The sequence below is a fragment of the Rutilus rutilus genome (genome assembly GCF_951802725.1).
Source record: "Rutilus rutilus genome assembly, chromosome: 14".
Classification (NCBI taxonomy): domain Eukaryota; kingdom Metazoa; phylum Chordata; class Actinopteri; order Cypriniformes; family Leuciscidae; genus Rutilus; species Rutilus rutilus.
The window spans coordinates 22,484,257-22,506,019 of NC_140219.1; the positions used below are offsets into that span (position 1 = coordinate 22,484,257).

At 37.8% G+C, this 21,763-nt stretch overlaps 3 protein-coding genes across 6 annotated transcripts; 2 read left to right on the forward strand and 1 right to left on the reverse strand.

Moving 5' to 3' along the window:
- The first annotated feature begins 289 nt into the window (after positions 1-289).
- On the forward strand, positions 290-7,420 carry syvn1 (synovial apoptosis inhibitor 1, synoviolin). Of its 2 annotated transcripts, none has more exons than XM_084430806.1 (16): positions 290-488; positions 2,320-2,457; positions 2,540-2,632; positions 2,720-2,872; positions 3,911-3,959; positions 4,182-4,285; positions 4,506-4,632; positions 4,704-4,803; positions 4,894-4,959; positions 5,299-5,415; positions 5,503-5,660; positions 5,743-5,895; positions 5,976-6,116; positions 6,225-6,408; positions 6,507-6,619; positions 6,875-7,420. In XM_084430806.1, exons 2-16 carry the CDS (start codon positions 2,326-2,328, stop codon positions 7,033-7,035), a joined length of 1,851 nt encoding a protein of 616 aa, XP_084286932.1. In that variant the 5' UTR covers positions 290-488; positions 2,320-2,325; the 3' UTR covers positions 7,036-7,420. The 2 variants fall into 2 exon arrangements, with proteins under 2 accessions (XP_084286932.1, XP_084286933.1); XM_084430807.1 differs by having other exon boundaries at positions 332-531.
- Positions 7,421-8,015: 595 nt separating this feature from the next.
- On the reverse strand, positions 8,016-14,241 carry gpr137 (G protein-coupled receptor 137). 2 transcript variants are annotated; one of them, XM_084430809.1, is made up of 9 exons: positions 14,020-14,241; positions 13,477-13,538; positions 12,942-13,087; positions 12,794-12,843; positions 11,600-11,843; positions 11,241-11,384; positions 11,027-11,155; positions 8,629-8,747; positions 8,016-8,527 (listed from the first exon to the last, which is right to left on the reverse strand). In XM_084430809.1, the coding sequence occupies exons 1-9, from the start codon at positions 14,130-14,132 to the stop codon at positions 8,434-8,436; spliced, it is 1,101 nt and encodes a 366-aa protein (XP_084286935.1). In that variant the 5' UTR covers positions 14,133-14,241; the 3' UTR covers positions 8,016-8,433. The 2 variants fall into 2 exon arrangements, with proteins under 2 accessions (XP_084286935.1, XP_084286934.1); XM_084430808.1 differs by lacking the exons at positions 13,477-13,538; positions 14,020-14,241 and having other exon boundaries at positions 12,942-13,416.
- A 479-nt stretch (positions 14,242-14,720) lies between these two features.
- Positions 14,721-21,486, forward strand: pld7 (phospholipase D family, member 7). 2 transcript variants are annotated; one of them, XM_084431041.1, is made up of 11 exons: positions 14,721-15,099; positions 15,639-16,541; positions 17,320-17,504; positions 17,591-17,774; positions 17,938-18,052; positions 18,162-18,289; positions 18,713-18,916; positions 19,301-19,440; positions 20,353-20,518; positions 20,621-20,720; positions 20,902-21,486. In XM_084431041.1, exons 1-11 carry the CDS (start codon positions 15,097-15,099, stop codon positions 21,105-21,107), a joined length of 2,334 nt encoding a protein of 777 aa, XP_084287167.1. In that variant the 5' UTR covers positions 14,721-15,096; the 3' UTR covers positions 21,108-21,486. The 2 variants fall into 2 exon arrangements, with proteins under 2 accessions (XP_084287167.1, XP_084287166.1); XM_084431040.1 differs by having other exon boundaries at positions 14,752-15,099; positions 17,317-17,504.
- Positions 21,487-21,763: the final 277 nt, after the last annotated feature.

The window sequence follows — 21,763 nt, forward strand, 5'->3', positions numbered from 1 at the left end:
TTATAGGTCTACATAAATGCAAATATGGGCGAAGTAAGCAAGCATTTGTATTAAATTTGATCAAAGTCCAATACCTAAACAATTTTATGTTTGAAAATAATGCTGTAAAATGTTTTAATAATAGTAAGTATTTTAATGTTTTTATTTAACCTTTTTATGTTCGTTTATATCTGTTGAATTATTGATTAATTCATTCCTGGCTGAATGCGAACTTGGCTAGTTGGACTGGTGACCGTTGATATGCTTTTATTTTGAAATGGAAACTCTTGTAGGCGTAACCATAGCGCTCGGTTCAGCAGTCTCAAAGCTGCTGTGCTGTCTTCACTCTACTGGCAGGAATGAGCTCTCGCCGGAAGTGAGGTGGCCTTTCTCGAGAGCAACGAAAAATAAACACGTAGCCGTGGCTACAGGAGTTTGGAAGCGACAAGATTGCTTTAGATGGAAGGATAGAAGCACGACGCTGTCATAAGAAGAACAACGCAAAAGAGGTAATCTCTCTAAAGCAGAAATAGCGGATTCTTGCGGCTGTAGGTAAGACACAGTTCGTGTCATCTCAGTGCTGACTGCTTTTAGCTAGTCGGCCAGTTCATACTTGCCAGCATATGGTCGGGTTATTAAAACACGTCTTGGCGGATTTAGTTAGTATTTATTATCTGTGTCGTAGATTAATAATAACTGTCATACTGTCTTTCGTAGCATTCATGTAACCGGTCAGTAATGTAATGGGTGCTGTTTTCAAACAGCCTGCAGCTAAGTTAAGTGTTATAAAGACAAACAAAATACAATGTAACTAAAGAGTAATTTTAGTCATTTCTGCTTTTAGTAACATTTAAAACATGCCTAGTTTATGCATATGCATACTACTGTAATTTGGGCCCTTACTTTCACTTCAGTTTACTAGAAATGTCTATTTGAGGCATGTAATGTTACCATATTTATACGGGTTTTAGTATTGTTGACTGTTCTCAAGCGGTAGCTCACTTGAACCGATCATCTCTTACTCTTAACAACTAGTTACGGTACAAAATAAACATGAATTAATATCAGAGGGTATGTCGCAGGAAATCGTACAAATATATCATCTGACATGGCTCATGTAATAGCTCAATCAGTGTTTTAACCATGGATAAAACAGCTTGTAAACATTTCGTCAGGTACTTTCATTTACCTCACAAAAAGCCATTCACTCGCTGTTCATAAACTGTATAGTTAGTCTAGAGAGGAGCATTTTGCCCAAAAATGCACTTTATTACATATTTATTATATATTTTACTGTAATACCATTCAAATGTATTATCATATATTATTATAAAAACGTCCTTATGCAATTGTATACAAATCATAATCATGTTGTTCCAACCCTGTATACATTTCTTTCTTCTTTTGAACACAAAATAATATATTATGTAGAATGTTGGCAACTAGACAGTAATGACTCAATGGGTGCATCAGTTCTCTGGTTACCAACAACATTCTTCAAAATATATATGTAATGATGACAGAGTTTTCATTTTTGGGTCCCAACTATCCCTTTAATCTTTTAACAATAATGTACCAGCTGACAGGGTGCCATGTGTAGTTTCCAGCATTAGATTTTTTTTCCTTTGAGAAAAATGAAAGTACTATATCCATGTATATCCAAATGAATAGATATTGAATCAACATCGAAATCGAATCACAAGCCCATGACTTCTCACTCCAAGCTGAACTCAAAAGTTGGCATCCCGGTAAACACATAGTCTGCTGCATGTTTTTAAAGTTCTTGTAACATCACTGTGTTTTCAGTTTTGATTCACAGTAAAAGCTTACTCTGCAAGTGCTGTGTGTTTGAGTCGCTTATAATTTGCATCTGGGAATTAATGAGAACCATTTATAAATCTGTTGTTGTCAACAAAGAGAAGCAATAAAGTCTATCTGCGTTTTTTAGCCAAAATAAAAACTCAGTGGTTTAACGTTTGAAAACAAAGAAATTAACCATAAATGTTAGAATTATAATATCACTGTTGTTCTGTTTCTAATTATTTATAACAATTCAATTAATACTTTTATTATAACATTGTTATTATAATATAATGTATTATTATCATCGTGATTATGAAATACTCTGTTTTTTTTTTTTTTTACAGTACAATAGTGTATATTATTGCAATATCAAATATTTTTTATTTGATAAAATATGTTTGCCGGTGGGGGAGGAGGTGTGCTCAGATTTTCCTCCTGCAGCCGAATGTTGTAAATATGCTGGTGTTTGTTTGAGTGTCATGAAATGTCACTTGTCCTCATCATTGATTCTGAAGCTCATGTGCTTTTTGAGAGCAGTGCAAGATGGTGCGAGCCACTCTTGTGACGACCATCAGTTTGGCGCTGACTGGTACAGTCATTGCCCATGCCTACTTCCTCAAGCACCAGTTCTACCCGACTGTGGTGTACCTCACTAAAAGCAGTCCTAGTATGGCAGTAAGTCGCCGTTGGTTTATTCAGTATCAAATGTTGGTGGTAAGACAGGTGGACACTAAACTCTGTACTTTTTCTTTGACAGGTTTTATACATTCAGGCTTTCGTGTTGGTTTTCCTTTTGGGGAAATTTATGCGGAAGGTCTTTTTCGGGCAACTAAGAGCTGCTGAAATGGAGGTTGGTGTCTAAATGTACAACGTGTGCAAGGGCAATTTGTATTTTTATTTTTGTCGTTCTCATTTTTATATTCTTTATATTTTTTAGCACCTGATTGAACGCTCCTGGTATGCAGTGACGGAGACCTGCTTGGCCTTTACAGTCTTCAGGGATGATTTCTCCCCTCGCTTTGTGGCCCTTTTCACTTTGCTGCTTTTCCTCAAGTGCTTCCATTGGCTGGCTGAAGACAGGGTGGATTTTGTGAGTGAATATTGAAATGTTACATTTTATATACAATATATATAGGGCTGTCACAATTTTTGGATGTGATTCAATTAAATATACGCCTGCGGGTTTAATATATATTATGCGCTTTAATTATTTACATGCGTGTAAGTTACGGCTCAGAGCGGCTCTGTTCACAGTAAATGCTGCTCCACATGAACTGTTATCATTTGCATGTGTGGAGCACGTCTCAAAGTCCATCTCAGTATATACTATGAGTTTGGGTCGCTTAAAACGATCGTCTGGGAACGCAATGTGCGTCGTTTAATCCAATTTGTAAGGTGAATAATTTATAAACCTACGCCAACACAGGAGAATACATCAATATGTTTCTAAATATGCAACCTGATCATCGCGATTTCAAAATAAAAGCTTAAACCCACGCCAAGTTTGCATGTTTTGATGTCCACATATTCTTGTTCAAGGAATTGCATTTCTATCGTAAAGAAGTGACCAAATATTAAAAACTAAATGTTGTTTGGCAAATATTAAACAAGGATTTTGTCATGCTGTAAAGTGTAACAACCATAGATTGTAAAAAAAGATTCACTCAGAAGTCACATCCCCGTTTTTATAGCATCAAATAACTAACTAAACCCAAACTTATTTAACATCAGCGTGATAAAAACAGCCTAAAATGACAGAAACCATATTTGGAAAAAATATGGCGGGGTTTATGAGCTATACTGCATCCAGCAAGCTGGGGGGCGGTCGAGACGCTCTGGCTTCACTTTTCAGGACTCGTAACAACACCAGTCCGTTGGCCTCCTCTGCAGGCATTTGTTTTATTACAATATACACAAGTTGATTGTTTATATTATGTATATTATAATATGTTTTGTTCTATAAAAGCATATGATTACTTACTTTTGATCCTTTATTTGAACCAAAAATTATTGCCTCAAAAATAATCGACCAATTACTCTATCAAATATTTATTAGTGACAGCCCATATATATATATATATATATACATATACATTTTTGATTCTAATGTTTCTATTTAATCTTTTAGATGGAAAGGAGTCCAAATATCTCATGGGTCTTCCACTTCAGAGTTCTCTGTGAGTACATTATGGTTTGCTGGTTAGCACCAGTATATCTCTTACTTCCTTTTTATTTATGAAACTTCTTTACCAAGTCTTTTTTTTTTTTGACATGCAAATTTTTTGAGCTGCACCTGCATTTAAAATTTGAAAGCATTTGACCTTATTTGGAGACACTGTGTTTGTGGTATTGCATCATTTCATGAGCGTGTCACTACTGTTCTTTTTTTTCTGGTACAGCTCTAATGGTGTTGCTGGGAGTGTTAGACTTTCTGTTTGTCAATCATGCGTGTCACAGCATTATAACAAGAGGGGCATCAGTGCAGCTGGTTTTTGGATTTGAGGTGAACATCAATTTAATTCTAGTTTTATTATGTCTTCGCTTGAGTGAGATCCTGCTAAACTGAATTTCATTAATATCATTGAAAGGCCCATTGACCCTAAACTTTCTCACATGGTGGCCCATAACTTGATGAAGTTGAGCAATTTAGAAATCAGAACATATTTTATACTACTAGAGTTGCCATAGACTTTACTGTAAAATGAATGCTGCATTTCTTTCAGTATGCGATTCTGATGACTATGGTCCTCACGACCTTCATCAAGTACACCTTACACACAGTTGATCTGCAGAGTGAGAATCCATGGGACAATAAAGCTGTCTACATGCTGTACACAGAGCTCTTTACAGGTACGGCCTAGAGAACCAGAGCATGGGATGAGCCCATTTACAGACTGACTGATATTATATTTATCCTTCAGGATTCATCAAGGTGCTTCTGTACATGGCGTTCATGACCATAATGATAAAAGTGCACACCTTCCCTCTGTTTGCCATTCGGCCCATGTATCTCGCAATGAGGTGAGTGATACATCATCAGATTCCAGCTATGAACAGCTGTCTAGCTTGTCTTTATTCTTTTGTCATGTGCCAAATGTTTGTCTTCATCAGGCAATTCAAGAAGGCGGTAACGGACGCCATCATGTCTCGACGAGCCATTTGTAATATGAATACTCTGTGAGTGTTTCTCTAACATATCTTTTAATATGAAATATACTTTTAAAGTTTTATTTTATTATTCATCTATTTTATTAATTGACAAATGTTTTTAGTATTTTTAATTTCTTCATTTGAATTTTTTTCTTTTTGTTTAGAAAAAAAGTGTTTATTTTATTGTGTATTTAATGTTTTTATAATTTTATGCCGCTTATTTTTTTTTTTTGTGGAAAAATTAAATCGTTTTTTATTGTATATTTAGTCTTTTTCTTAATATTGTGCCGTTTTTAATATGTTGAGAGTGTATTCATAGTTTTCTGAGTATTTCTCAAAATGCTTGGTTGCCATGCTTTGTCACAGCTATCCTGATGCCACCCCTGAAGACTTGCAAGCCACCGACAATGTGTGCATCATTTGCAGAGAAGAGATGGTGACTGGAGCCAAGAAACTGCCGTGCAACCACATCTTTCACTCAAGGTTCATGTCCACTGATTGACACATCTCAGTTCCTTTGGTGTTGATATCTGCATGCATATTTTAAAGGGTCTTTTCCTCTCATTGTAGTTGCCTTCGCTCATGGTTCCAAAGACAGCAGACATGTCCCACCTGTCGTATGGATGTCCTCCGAGCATCCCAGCCAAACCAGAATCCAGCCCCAGCTCCTGCGCAAGCACCTGCCCCTGCGGCTCCTGCTAATGCCCCCGTACCTCCACCTGTCAATGGTAAGACCAGGCCGGTTAATCTGCTGATATTTGGCTGTTTTGAGATTGCTGATTGAGATTGTATGCCTACACTTCTGTGCAGTTGCTCCAGGTATGATGCCTCAGTTTCCTCCGGGGCTGTTTCCATTTTGGGGTCCCTTCCCTGGCGCACCTCCTCCTCCTCCTGCTGCTGCCCCTGGTGCACAGGCAGCTACTGACACGCCACAGACCAGTACCGATGGAGCTCAGGGATCAGGTGCGCATCTGTTCTACCTCCCTGTGAAAATGTAGAATACCCATGATTCTCATTAAAAATTCTCACCATCTGTCATGTAGAATCAGGAGCCAGCAGCTCAACTCAGCCGACTGCAGACAGCGCCTCTGCTGCTCCTGGAGCTATCCCAGGATTCCCCTTTTCCATGCCGCCACCTTTCCCATCAGCTCCATGGCTGCCGATGCCTCCACCTCCGCCTTTTAGTATGTCAGAGTGGTCAAAATGCTTTCTTGTTGTATAAAACTTCATGTAGAATAAATGCTTTAGAAACCTTCCAGGTCAGATATTTGAGTAAACTGTGTTCTCTATAGTGTCATCCATGCCACCGCCACCATCAACTCTGTCCACCATGTCAGAGGCTGAGCTCAGAGAACTGGAGCAGGAGGGCAGGCGAGGTTTGGAAGCCAGGTTGCAGTGCCTTCACAACATCCACACATTGCTGGATGCCGCCATGCTCAACATTCACCACTACCTCAGCACGGTGGCTACGTTAAGGTATGCAAGTGTTGATTAAGGTTTGATAGAGAGTGGCACATCCAGTTCCTACCTCAAAAAACACGGGGATTTCAGTTTTTTCTAAACTTCCTGTTTAGTCCGCCAAGATCAGAAACCAACACTGGTGAGACGAGTGCATCAGCGAACGTGGAGTCCTCACCCTCCCCGGGCAACACGGAAACCCCCAGTCAGGAGAACGAGGCTCAGAGCGGTGAGTGGAAGAAAGAAAAATAATGCCACAACTTTCTGAATGACTAAGCTAATATTGTATAAAAAGAGTAATATTTGAATTGACATGCCCCCTGATACACAGCATGACTGCCAGTGAAATGTGCAGTCATAATATCTGAAACACATAGTATATATATATATATAATTTTTTTTTTTTTTTACTATGTAGCCAATTGGCTACCAGGCGCCTGGGCCGCATGTTAGTACCAGAGTCATTGTATTCTCTTGTTCCTAGGTGAATCTGTGAATGGAGCTACAGGCTTTTCTCGACCAGACTCGACCACAGAGGAGGACAAAGACGGGATGGAGGGAGATGAAGACGGCGAGCCGAGCGCCGCCGAGTTGAGACGGCGTCGCCTCCGTAAACTGGAGACCACGCCCACTCCCGACCACTGATGATGTGATGCTTAAATACATGACCGTAGAAACGCTTCTTATGGACTTTTTGGGCACTTGTCATGTTGAGATGTCAGATTATCTGAGGAAAGTTCACGTGTTCTTAGATGTTATCTAAATGTGGCACATCAAGGCACTTCCCAGTGTATGGAGGATTTGTCATTGTCGCGTGTACAGAAGACTCGGGTAGAGAACTGGTTTCTGGGTAACCATGCGTGAAGATTTAAAGGATAAAAAAAAAAAACCTTGCACCTTGAGGGTCAGCCGTGACTATTGAATCGAGTATTGGTGAGACTTTCCTCTCTGAATGTGATTTCTGTTTCTCAGAGGATCAACAAGGTCTGTGGATTTCTCATGTGCCCTTAAAATTTGATGTTTTCCCCTTCTTTGTGTATTTTCATTATTTCTAGCTCTACATAATAGATTTTGTTTTCTTAGGTCTACTTTGGTTGTGGGTAAAAGATGACCGTGAACCAAATATGAGTAAATTAAGTTCATGTACATAATGTATAAAGTGTTTTAATAGGAGGATATGTACATACTGCACAATAAACTATATGACAGACTTCAAAAACATCAGGGCGAACAGTGTGTATCTTAAGTGTCTCAGCTGAAGGAAATAACTATCCATTATTTATCGGCTTTTATTTCTTAGCCGATAACGATAAACATTAAAAATGAACATGTCTCGGCCGATAACAATATGGTTTCTGATATATCGTGTATCTAAATGCTGTTCTTTTGCAGTGTAAATTCAGTTTATAGTCTTAACAAAAAGAGAAACAAATTAGCCTAATAGAGTCCTAATAATGAGCATTAACCTAAGGTAATATTAAAATTGTTAATCAGATAAGATTACTATGTTTTCATGACATCACAAATGGTCAAATGAGTTATAATATTCAGTTTCTAAAGTCAGAGTATTAGTCTTTACTGAAATTCCGACAATACATAAATATGTAATAAAAACAAGTTAAAAATGAAAATGTTAAATTAGTTTTTTATTAAAGTAAATTGGCAAATATCAGAGCACAAAGTTCCAAATGTATTGCTTCCATATGCACCATTTGAAATGGAAGGTCACCATATCCCACACACACACACACCAAAAAAAACCATCTGTTAATACATTTCAAAGAATATCTCATGAATGATAAAAAGATAAATGTGGTTATAACTCTTTTAAATCGTAGTAAAATCATTATCTGGTCCCTTTTATCATGAGCATCTAGTCTAATTGTGCTCAGCTTTAAAAAGTCAAGGTGCAATTTCAGAAGTATAGATGCTTCTGATGCATGTTAGTGCAAACAAACCTATTGAGCTACTCAACAGGAAGAGGTAATGCTGTGCTATTGCCTGAGAAGGTCAGAGGAAGATCTCTGCAGCTGTGCGTAGCGGTCAGGTCTGTGGAGTGGAGTAAAGCGAGTGGTGTTGGTTGATCTGGTCGCTCCTGTTGAAGAGGAGTGGAGTCGTCTCGCTCGACCCAAACCAGCTGTTGGTGCAGACACTCGCTTTTAATCACTGTATCACAACTGATCCCATTAACGTCAAGTATCTTGAGTTGTAATAGTCAAAGCCTGATGAACACACTACCTGCTATGAGGATTGATACTGTGGCTCCAGAGAGAAGCCATGCCATCATCCATTCCTCGAGGATCATCAAAGAAATATGACTGTGAGGCTTGTGTGTTGCACATGGCCGGGCTGCAGTTCTGAAATAAACAACAAAGCAAACATGTCAATGACGCTCAGACCTATTATTTTATTAAAAACGCATTTCATACATTTAATGAATCAACTGCAATACATTTTTAGATTTTGTGAGGATTAAAAAAAGTCATTAGATCAAACCTTTTTTTTTTGTGTAAATACAGGAAGCCAACATTTAATGCATATATATGTATGTATATATATATATATATATATATATATATAAAAAAAAAGTTATTGGCAGATGCGAAACTAGTTTGCTTTTCAGTCTTTTTTGTCAAATACAGAAATACAGAAAATGTACACTACTGTTAAAAAGTTTGGGGTATGTAAGGTTTCTTAATGAAAGAAGTCTCTTATGCTCAGCAAAACTATGTTTATTTGATAAAGTAAAAACAGCAATATTGTGAAAGATTATTACAATTCAAAATGACTGTTTTCTATGTGAATATATTTTGTAATGTAATTTATTTCTGTGATGCAAAGCTGAATTTTCAGCATCATTACTCCAGTCTTCAGTGTCACATGATCCTTTAGAAATCCTTCTAATATGCTGATTTGCTGCTCAAGAAACATTTCTTATTATTATCCATGTTGAAAACGGCTAATCTTTGTGTGGAAACAGTAATACGTTTTTTCAGGATGCTTTAATGAATATAAAGTTCAAAAGAACATTTATTTGAAATAGAAATCTTTTGTAACATTATAAATGTCTTTACCGTCACATCTGATCAATTTAAAGCATCTTTGAAGAGTAAAAGTATTAATAAAAAAAAAAATCTTTCTGCCTCTGAACTTTTTAACCCTCTGGTGTTCTTCGTGTGGTGGTCAAAATTTACCTACATTTTTTTATTTATTTCAATGATATGAATGTACTATATTTTAGTTTGATAATGTTTTTTATTTAAAGGAACACTCCACCGTTTTTTGAAATAGGGCTTATTCACCTTCTTTCCTACATTTAGATAGGTGGGCAAATGCATTTTTGTCTCAGTGCATGCATTGTTTTAGTTTGACAGGGTCGGCCCTAGCTTAGCTTAGCATAATGAATGGAATCCTTTGTTGCCAGCTAGCATGTCCTGAATAAAAGTAATATAAAAAAATAAAAAATAAACACCTAATTACTTCTTGTGGCCTGCGTATTCACAACGAGTACAAATAGCGATGCATATTAACACTAGGCGATTTCCTATGCAGATATTGACTTGGGACTATATTAGGGGGAAGCACAGGCGAAGTACTGCTACTTGGGCGCAGAGATATCACGCCCAAGTAGCAGTGCTTCGCCTGTGCTTCCCCCTAATATAGTCCTTAACATATAAGTCAATATCTGCCTAGGAAATCGCCAAGTGTTAATCTGCATCGCTATTTGTACTCGTTGTGAATACGCAGGCCAAAAGAAGTAATTAGGTGTTTTTTTTTATTTTTTATATTACTTTTACTCAGGACATGCTAGCTGGCAACAAAGGATTCCATTCATTATGCTAAGCTAAGCTAGCGCCGACCCTGTCAAATTAAAACAATGCATGCACTGAGACAAAAATGCATTTGCCCACCTATCTAAATGTAGGAAAGAAGGTGAATAAGCCCTATTTCAAAAAATGGTGGAGTGTTCCTTTAATATTTTGTTTTTTGGGATTTTATGGCACTTAAAATGCGGTTGTTATAATCCATTTATTAACTTTTTGAGCATAGACCTGAAAATGAAATTTCCAACTTAAACTGTCATGAATCTTGAATGCTGTGGAACACAGACTTAATCTTGGACTTTTTTCTTTTAAAGACACGGGACAGATTATTGCTGAAGTGAAAAAAAAAAAAGTTATAGAATTTTACATTTATAGTTATGAAAAATGCACAAAAACACAATTTCAACTATTTTCCAAAACACGTTTTACTCTAGATCGGCGAGAAATTAAACGCCATAAATCAAAACAAGTTGTGTTCCAAATTTGAGGTTGATATCTAAAAATAAAAAAAGCTTTTTTAGATTTATTTGGGCGCAGTACCAAAAGTTTCCACTAGAAATTAATTTCCCATTCATTTCCAATGCGGACATTTTTCAATGTGAGAAGTGCAAGTGTGACTATTTTTTGCACGTTTTCAAATCATGTCCATGATTTATTTATTTTTTAGTTCACAAAGCAAGTGCCAAAACCTTTACCAAGTTTCGCACCATGAAGTAAAAAAAAAAAAAAAAAATCACATTTTTCAGTCAAAACTGCCCAAAGAGTACCAGAGGGTTACCAGTAGTGTATGAGCAAAAATAAAAGATAAAGACCTTTTCTTGAGGAGGCTGGCGAACTCTGAAGATGAGAATGAGCAGGCCGGTAGGTAGCAGCTCCCAAATGAAAAGAACTGCTCCAAAGATAATGTAGCCTCTCTCTCCAAGTTCACTCTGAAGGTCAGCCTTTGAGAAGAACACGCAACCATCACAAACTGACCAGTGAGAGAAATACCCTTTCATTAGCAACCAACCAAGTGCAACTGCCCACCTGGTCAGAAATGTTGTACCAGTCATAGTCAAAAGCCTCGACTTTATGATTCTGAGACAAAAACAGCACTGCAAGATTGTAGCAAGCCCTGCTAGAGAAGAGCAAGATCACACCGGCCCCCAACACCACAGTCCGGCAAAGCCCCTGCCAACACAACACAGCTGGATATAATCAAACATACCAAAGTTTGTCTTGTTTATCATGAACAGCAACAGAGATTTAATCTTGAGTAATCTTGAGTAGGTATTTAGCAGACACTGTTATCCAGAGTACCATAAACTACATCAGAATATTTCAGATTAAACAAGTCAAATAGATTGCGACTACCATTTGAGCTCAAGTCCTTGCAAAGTATGTACCTTACTGCGTAGATAAGGGGTGGTGGTGGTGGGCGAGAACCGAGTTAACAGGAGCAGAGATGTGGCCAGACACACAGCTTCCAGAATGAACAGTAGGTCATTAACCAGAACCCGAAGCAAAACCAGCCTCCAAGTGTTTTCACCAGCTACACCAGAACCTCCATGCTCTCCGAGGCTTGCGCAAACTATGTTGACGCACAGGAAGACGGCACTCATGGTGGCGTACACACACCGAGCCGCCAGTCTGGGAGTCAAAGTTCACACACAAACACACAGTTCCTGGGAAACTTGTTTCTGCCACTTAAATCATAAGGTCATCGCAACTTTTTATCTCGCAATTCTTTATAACTTGCAATTGAAAAATAAACTCGCAATTCTGACTTTTTCCTCACAACTGCGAGATATATAAACTCACAATTGTAAGTTATAAAGTCATGAACTCGGAATTTTGAGAAATAAAGTCAGAATTGTGAGATTTAACTCGGTATCGCAAGAAAATTTCTGAATTACGAGTTACAAAACTCGCAATTATGAGAAAAACAAATCCAAGTTTATATCTCGCAATTTTGCCTATTTTCCCCCCAGAATTGTGAGACATAAACTTGCAATTCTGAGGAAAATAAATCTGAATTGTGAGACAAAAAGTCTCAATTACCGTTTTTTAGTTTTTATTCTGTGGCAGAAACAAGCTTCCATACAATTCTCATTAAACAAATGATATCCATTAATATTAAGGCTGTAGATTTAACGTGTTAATTTAATTAGTTACGAAAAAATAACGTGTATAAAAAGATTTTGCCCAAAAATGAAAATTATGTTTATTTACGTTTACTCACCCTCATGTTGTTTCAAACCTGTATGACTTTTTTGTTGACCTGTATGACTATTTATGACAAGATATTTTGAAGAATGTTGGTAACCAAACTGTTTTGGTCTGTAAATATATCTAAATACCAATTCAGATGCAGCTTCTGAAAAAAATCATGGCTGTTGAAACCTTAAAGGTTTATGTGTAATAAATTCTATGTTGAATATGTAAAATATTTCATTCTAAATCTACTTTTTATAATAACTATTTGATGTTTTTCTTATTTAACACAATAAAGACTATCTTTTGGGGAAAATTTCTCAGCTAAATTTGATGTTATTCACTTGACAGCACTAACTGATATGCATGAATGTGAATGTACTCACAGCGCTTTGCTGGGCTCAATGTTGAATACACTTCTGACTTTGAGCAACTCCTGTCAAAATGAAACATTGTTATTAGGGAGTGGGTTGATTTCTCAACCGAGCGAAACATATTAAACATCTTTCTCTATGTAACTTGTACTTGACTTACCTGAGTAAAGTAAAGGTTGAAGAGACTCAGAGTAAAAAACTGCAAGCACACTGGGAAGCAATAAAGGAGCCAGTAGACTGGAGTGGACAGGTGGTTGGCCGCAAGGGCATCACGGAAATAAAACGAGAAGAGTGTTGTGCGAAGAGCTGCCCAGAACAGGCAAAGAAAAAGAAAAATACTCTGGTAGCTCCATCGCTTATGCCGGTAGAGTAACAGCAACCAAAGCTGAATGTATACGACTAAAAAAAGACCCCCATAGAGACAGGCGTAGAGAACCGTGACACCCAGCTGTACTGATGGGGCCACGGCTGGCCTCATGGGAGACGGTGGAACTGAAGTGTGCATTATGATGATGGATGTAAGAAAAAATATGATACAAAACAATGTATAGACCAAAGCATCAAAATATAATGAAATTAAAATGGTATAAAATCAGTGTAAATCATATTAGCAAAATGGTAATAACAAAAAAAAAATACAAACTCAGCCGTACTGTCTTTGTATGATAATCATTATGTGATATTCTGTCACCTACACGACGAGAAAAACACACTTCTGAAAAGTCCTTTGTGAGAATGTCCCTTTTCAACCTGTGATCTGCGAAATAAAAGTGAAAGCGTTTAATGTAACTAAAGTAGCACAGTCAAGTTTTACATCAACTCATAAATTGACACTGAATGTCAAGAACAACATCTTCCTCATCGAAAACAAAAGCATCTTTTATCCGACAACAGCCATTAGAGTAACAGTAACAGTAACAGTAACAGTGAATGATTGGGAGTTTTGACAGTCGCGAATGACAACACGACTTTTGTTTATTCGCTCGACCTGTTCATCCGCACGGTGCACAGCACAGATTTTAATAGTTTTTAACTCACTAACACTGAAACATTTGTATCAAAATGACTTTGTTTAGACTGATAACGTTATAAAGTGGCTAGCTGTGTGGCTAACGTTGCTAGATAAGAGTTTAAAATCGATTTGCTAACGTAGTTCATAGGTCGGTTTTTGACATAAATATGCGACACACATTCTTTAAAAATCCCCTAAAATATGACAAAAATAAATTCAGCAGTACCTTACAAATGACCACGAAAGACCATATAATCGCCGTGACACATCCAATAAATCCTTTCCCTCATCACTAAAGTCCCGTTCGAGTTTATGCACTGCGTTATCAAACGGACTCATCTATGGCGACATCGCGCGGTACATACAGGCAATGACAAACGTAAACAAACGTGACTTCCTCCTCATGCAAGACCACGCCCACTACGAAGATTGGTAACGATGCTGTCCTTAAAACACTTTCTCACCAAACTCTTACTCAAAGGTACAGAGGAGTTTCAAAAAGGGGAAACGAGGAACAAAGAGATTCGCCATCTCATTTTTTTTAGGAAGTATTCTGTATTTAAGCATTATGTAGTGGGCGTGGTTTGTACTATTACAGGCGATGTACTGGGCGTGGGCGGGCTTACAGTGGTAGAAGTTTCAGGACGCATGAAAAACGCCCGTTGCATTACCGCACTTGGCCTGTAGGGGAGCCCTCAATCAATCAACCATGGTACTACTACCACTTGAGAAACGGCGGTTAGTTCAATTTTGCGCCATCAATAACCGTCATGTCAGCTGTCATTCCTTCCTGTCATTATGATTTATATCTGCTTTTCATTACACGAACTGATTAAAACGAGCAAATCAACAACTTGGTTTAAATAACAAATTTTTAAGTTATATATATATATATACTCTTCTGTATTTGATGAACTCATCATTTCATAACATGAAAAAGAGTTATGTAAGTCGCACTGATGATGTGCGGTCAGTATAGATTCGCAGGCTGTGAGTCAGAGGTGGTTTGTAACGTCTGAACTCATCGCGTGTTTAGTAGGCGAGGTTTTTCTTCCTCACTTTTTCCTCTCTCTCGCTCTCTCTTTCTCTCGCTCTCCTTTCTTCACTGTACCGCACTGTGTGAGCTGTAATTCTGCAGCCACGTCGCAGACAGATACAGCCGTCTCCTTTACCAACTGTATCGCCTGGACCTACAACAAGTTTACCACCTCCTACAGATCGTCATACGTTTTGTTTTTGCCGTTTTATTTTTGAAAATAGTTACTCGTTACGGATAAGTTGAGAATAGTTATCGCCTGTGGTCATGGTGAGTAGCTTGCGTGCTAACTAGGGTTTCAAACTTGCTTGGCTTGGTGTTTAAAAAGGTTACAGCTTTTTTTCTTTAGCGTTTAAACATTTCAGTTTCACACCTTCTAACGTTACTGCCCTTGCATAATGTTAGACAAACGGTTTGCTACTTACTTGTTAACCAGTCTTGCATTTAGAGATCAAGGGATATGGAGTTGATTATACAGTATTTTTCTAACGTTATTCTATCTGGCTACAGTCTTTGCATCTTAAATTATTTTGCATTTTATACATGATAATAACATACTGTATGAACCAAGTGTAAAGAGTGTCTACAAACAACAAATTAAGTATACATTATTTGTATACATACACCCTTTATGCTATCTATATATATATACAGTCTTGCATTTTATAATTGCTAACAACATACACATATGTACCAAAGTGTAAAGAGTGTGTGTATACAAACAACAAACTACATATATATGTAACATGTGTATGCACCCATTATGTTATGTTTTTGCATTATATCATGTTTTTGAACTTATGTTATAGGAACCAGAGGATGTGTATTTTAGATCACCAGAACAATTGATAGACGAGGAAGCGAATGAGAAAGCAACATCCGAGAGGAAGGAGGATGGAGAGGAATCCCGTAAAGCAGGGAGACCACCGTTGTCCCGCATCCCTACCTTTCAGAGCTCCCTGGGCCGCAAGCGAGTCACCGTCCAGAGTGCAGAGTCATCACTGAAGACGGATGGATCCAGCCAGCAGGGCCAAAAAGAGAAAGCTGGCTCTACAGAGGCTGGAAGAGGGAAAATGCCAGTATCTGGGGGGAGAGAAAAAGCACTGCCCATCCCATCAGCTCGTTTACCCACAAGCCTTGCCGATGTTCTCTTTGAAGGTGATATCTCGGATCACACCTCCACTCTTTTAGCTCCGAAAATAGATCAATCCCTTGATCAAACGCCTGAGATTACAAAAGACTCTGATCAGGATGACATGTCACTGCAGCGACCCCCTCTCAGGAACATCTATGAGACCAATGATCTCGTCGTAGAGCCTGTTTCTGAATTTGAAACTGCAAGTGCAGAGACCGTCTCAGAAGATGAGCAGATGTCGGCACAGGATGCCGTTGTAGAGGATCTGAGCTCGTGCTCCTCCGATGATCAACGCGAGGCCTCGGATCAAGCTTGCGAAGAAACTTTGAGTGAGGAAAAAGGAAGTGCTTCCCAATCACATTGGACAGAAGAAAATCGTGTCACAGAGAACAATGTGAAACAGTGCTTTGTTTCAGATAAGGGTGATGGATCCACACTTAGCGGTCAGGATGAAACCGCTAAGATGCAGAAACCTTTAGATAGTAAAAAATGCATTAAAGAAACACGACAGGGAACCAAAACTGGCAATACTATTCCCACAAAACACACCCAGGCCAAAACGTGCACACCCTCAAAGGTGAGGTGAATTATATTACATGCAATATGCAAAAATAATGGTGTTTGCTTAGGCAAGCATACTATTGTTGTTCCTGTTGAAGGCCATGCCATTACCTTTCTAAGTGAACAGATATAGATTTACCCTGAAGAAGGGAATCACTGCAAATCATTTTCTTTTTTTCCAGTACATTTTTAAATTAATATTTACTTAAGAATCAACAAGGCATAATATATTAAGTTTTCTTAATGATTTATCAAAATAAAGTCAGTTTTCTGTTTAAAACATGGCAAATAACTGCCAATGGGCTAAGAAAAATAAACTTGTTTTCCCTTAACATTATGCCTTTTTGAGCTTTAAACAAGACAAAATATCATAAACTCACATCATTTTTATACAAAACAAGACGCAATTAATAAGTCGTTTTGCTCCTCAAGTAAATGTGTCTTGCTTTTAAAATGTTGAGGTGTTTTTTCATGTGAAAATGTGACAAAAATACCAGGTAAGAAAGGAAAATACTGCAGTGCAAGCCATATCTGCAGAGCAGAATGTCTTTCTCTGGACTAATTTGACCTCTTTGATTTGCATACATATACAAATTCGAAGTATCTGAGTCCAGTTGCCTTCAAATATTTGTTTTACCATCAAAGACAGAACAGAATTTTAGAGGATATGTGAAATGAAAAAGCCACAATACAGCAATTTCATCACTAACAGATATCTGCATATGTCTTGTTAGATAGATGCTAGCATAAGTAAATAGTATGTCTTTCATTTGATTTTTATATTGTTTTAGCAGACAAAAGGAAGGAGCTTTTTCCTTTTCTGTCTCGTGCCCTCCATCCTCCTCCTTTTTGGTGGATTCGCATTGCATATCTGGCAGTATGGAGTCCCTAAATCCATGTCACACCTGATGTCACAACTGGAGCTTCACTGTCTGGAAAGTTTCTGGATGCCTCAAGAGACGTGCATCTCTGACTGTAGGTGAGGAAACAGGTCCTCAAGAATTTTTAACTATTTAAATAGCGAGTTTGAGATGTTTAAATGTGTTTCTAAATGTTGTTTATCAGGCTCACTCTTGTTGAAAGTGTCCCAGAGGGCCTCAGCTTCCCTTCCGGCTCGCCACACCTGCCAAGCATTTCAGAGACTTGGACTAATCTACTAAACAGAGCAAACAGCTCTGTCCACATTGGTGCTTTCTATTTCACACTCCGAGATTCAGACATGGGCCTTACGGAGCCCTCGTCTGTGCTGGTATGTTGTGCCGTGGATATTTTACTGTGCATAAGTGAGAATAATGCACTCTAGGCTTTAGAGCATTTGTTATCGGCATATGATCTAATAAGATGCGGATAATAATAGGATAGTATTGATTCTGATTATATTGGAAGGCAGTTCATTTCTATCTTTTCAATAGGGCAAAAAAGTGTTCAACCAAATGAAGCAGCTGGAACCAAGAGGAGTGAAGTTGAAGATTGCAGTAAACTCCCCTCAGCCATACATTGCAGACACAGACGAACTGGTAGCAACAGGTACAGCAGAATGTCATTTGCATGAAGCACTTCATGACGCTTGAATGATTTTGAATGGATGTTATGCAGCCTTTTCCCTTCGGCTTACTTGCTTTGTGCCTTCTCTCAGGGGCTGAAGTCAGGGGAGTTGACCTGCAGAGCATCACTGGAGGCATTTTGCATACCAAACTGTGGGTTGTGGATAAGAAGCATATGTATTTAGGGAGCGCGAACATGGATTGGCGATCTCTCACCCAGGTGAGTCCAAGGCTGCGTCCGGAAGCTGAAAAATGCTATCCTTTGCTGCCTACGATATCCCACAATCCTGTGTGTTCGATTCTGTGACAGTAGAGCTAGTGTGTGAAACTTATTAACAACCTAGGGAACTCAGGCAGGCAAAACAGGAATCAGTTTTGTGCCAAACAAACTGTCTACAAAGTCATTGCTTGATAGGATAGCTTTCGGACGCAGCCAATATCTATCAATATCATTATCTTATTGGATGGTTTCTGTTGACATGCAATGCCCTTGGGTCTTGACATGTACATAATGTAATTTTGTTTTGTTTTTATTTTATTCATTATTCAGTGCCGTTTACTAGACTAAAATGGCCATCAACCCAAATAAACAATCCTATAAATATAAATGCTTATGCTAAAATATAGTCAATATTTCTACTAGGTGAAAGAGGTTGGAGTGACTGTGGAAGACTGCAGCTGTCTAGCACAGGACGCTTCACGGATATTTGACGTGTACTGGGACATTGGAGCTCAGAAGAATGGATCTCTACCTCCTTTCTGGCCGGGCCGGTTCTCCGCCCTCTCCAGTTCTAAGTACCCATTAGCTGTTAAATTCAACGGTGTCCCTGCACGTGTCTATTTGTCTGTGAGTTGTGTTTCTCTCACAAGTTGACTTTGTTTTTGTTCACCATATTCATTATAGATATTTTTTCATTGCATGTTTTGCAATCATTTTATTCAACCTGTTCACAATTCCACTCATTCTCTGACTCTTTTGTGTTGGCTGGTTTTCATTCATTCCATATGAGTTTTTTTTTTGATGCATTGTGTAGAAAGGTCGTCTTTTTGTCATGTTGTCACCTTTTTCACTTCTGAAAAAAAATTTGCTTTGTAATGAATACATTGCATGGACTTTATGTATGTCCTATATCATTCATTCTCATTTGTTTCTAAACACAACATGCATTTTTTTTGTGTGAGCAGAAATGTTTGAAATGTTTACATGGCAATTTTTGACTTGTTCTTTTAGAGTTCCCCTCCTCCTTTATCATCATATGGCCGTTCTGATGACCTCTCCAGCATCCTGTCAGTGATTGCTGATGCTGAGCGCTTCGTCTATGTGTCTGTGATGGACTACCTTCCCATGTCCCAGTTCACGGAGCCCATTCGGTAATCTTTACCATTTGATATTGAGTAAAACTAAAACCATAAAAATTGAAATAAACGTTAACTGAAATAAAATACAATATTAAAGTGCCCCTATTATGCTATTTTAAAGGTTGCTAATTTAGTTTTGGAGTTCTCCTACAATATGTTTACATGCAACCATTACCATATTGGTAACGCACCTTCTTAAGCACTTGACACACAGTGATACTAACAGTAAAGATGGCGTCGGTTTTACCGTATCAGCTCGAGTCCTCATGATAGAAGTGCAGAAAACAGCGTCTTCTCGACATGCCGACAATTTGAACCAAAATTTGTGTCTTTGTAGACGTTGTTTGCGGACAGCCAATGACGTTTGAGCTAGACTCGTAAGACTGGTTTAATAAGACTGGAACCACTATTGACCCATTTCAGTCAATTCAGAATTGGTTCTTTCTTTTGGGAGACAATAACAACATTTATTAGGCACTTTGATCTTTGAAACACACCTTTTACATTCACAAACAGCTATATTACACAATACATGAAAGGTAATATCCAAAAAAAGCATAATAGAGGCACTTTAAAAATACTTAGACTAACAGCTAGTAGCCAAAGCGACATTTCGATATACTAAAATAACTAAAACTGAAATAAAAATTCATATTCACACAAATCAATAGCTAATTAAAATGACAAAAACACAAAATTACTGATAATTTAACTAAAATGAAACTTGAAAATTAATAAAAAAAATAAATAGTATCTCAATACTAAAATAACATTAGTGGGAACAATAATTCCATTAACTGAAGTAAGTTAATCATTTTTAAAATGTATTAAATGTGCATGTATGTGGTGTTTAATAGCTTCGTTTGACTAGTTGAAAGATTGTTTTCCGTGATTTTTATGTATAATGTCTTTAATGTCATGTAGGTTTTGGCCTGTCATCGACTCGGCCCTTCGTGAGGCTGCTTGTACCAGAGGTGTTGAGGTGAAGCTGTTGGTCAGTTGCTGGAGTCACTCTCCTGGTGCCATGTTTGTCTTTCTTCAGTCTCTGTCAGTCCTCAACAAGCCCCCTCTGAGCTGCAACATTCATACTGTACGTTTCTCTGCTCTTTATATTTAATATATATATATATATATATATATTTAAATTGAGGCAGCACTGGTGATTTAATGCCTATAACCCTTTAATATACAGAAAGTTTTCGAGGTGCCCTCAACACGAGAGCAACAGAGGATTCCGTTTGCACGTGTCAACCATGCCAAGTACATGGTGACTGATCGAGTCGTTTACATTGGTATGTTAGCTGTCTACATGCACAATTTCTCACCTGCATGCTTTTCCATATTGCTGCAATCTGACGGCAGAAACAGTCCATGTTTACATTTTGAAGCACTGTGAATATGAGTTGTGCAATAAAGTAAATGTCATATTTATAATCCTGTTACAATGATCGATTGTTATATTGTGTTTTACAGGAACTTCCAACTGGTCTGAGAATTACTTCACCCAGACGGCAGGGGTTGGGCTTGTTGTGAATCAGACAGGTTCTGCAGTGGGGCAGGGCCAGCAAACCGTCCAGAGCCAGCTGCAGAAGATTTTCCAGAGGGATTGGCATTCAGAATATGCCCAACCCATCACTGATGTTCACGCAGAACATTGTAGCGGAAAAAAGCTTACATAATGCACCATGCTCTTTATTTGTTACGTTGCTAAGCATTATGATCCAAAAAAACAAAAACGTCAAAACCCAAAAACTCTTCCCTGCGGCATTCCTGCCTACTGATAATTTATTTATGTTTTATGTATTTGCCAAAAGGATGCTGTGCATTTTTAACGTTTGTTATAAATATGACATTAATTCTCTTCTTTTTTTTCTCCTTTTTCTCATCAAGTGCATTTATTGTATATTTGCATTATGTGACATTTGCCAGAATAAGGACAAGGTCCTTGAGCAAGCACTGATCTATGATGTTGAACTGGTTAAACATGCATGTCAATAAAATGTTGTAATAGGTGCCTTGGCTGTAAAGTTTGTTTTCAAAATAAAACTACTTTTCAGTAAGAAAATGCTTGTGCTCTGTTGTTCCTGAAATGACATTTAGCTTATTGAGATCTTTTTTAGGTATTTTATTTTAAATAGATATATATTTTTTACTATAAGTTTACTTATATATATTACATATTTTAATGCATCAACATTTACCTAAAACAAACAAATACGTTGGATTAAAAACGTTGGTTATGTGTTGGACGCCAAATGTAAAGGAATGTGTAAAAGGGCATGTTAATTGATAAACGGCAAATTAACAACAAATTATAACTTAAAAATAAAACAAA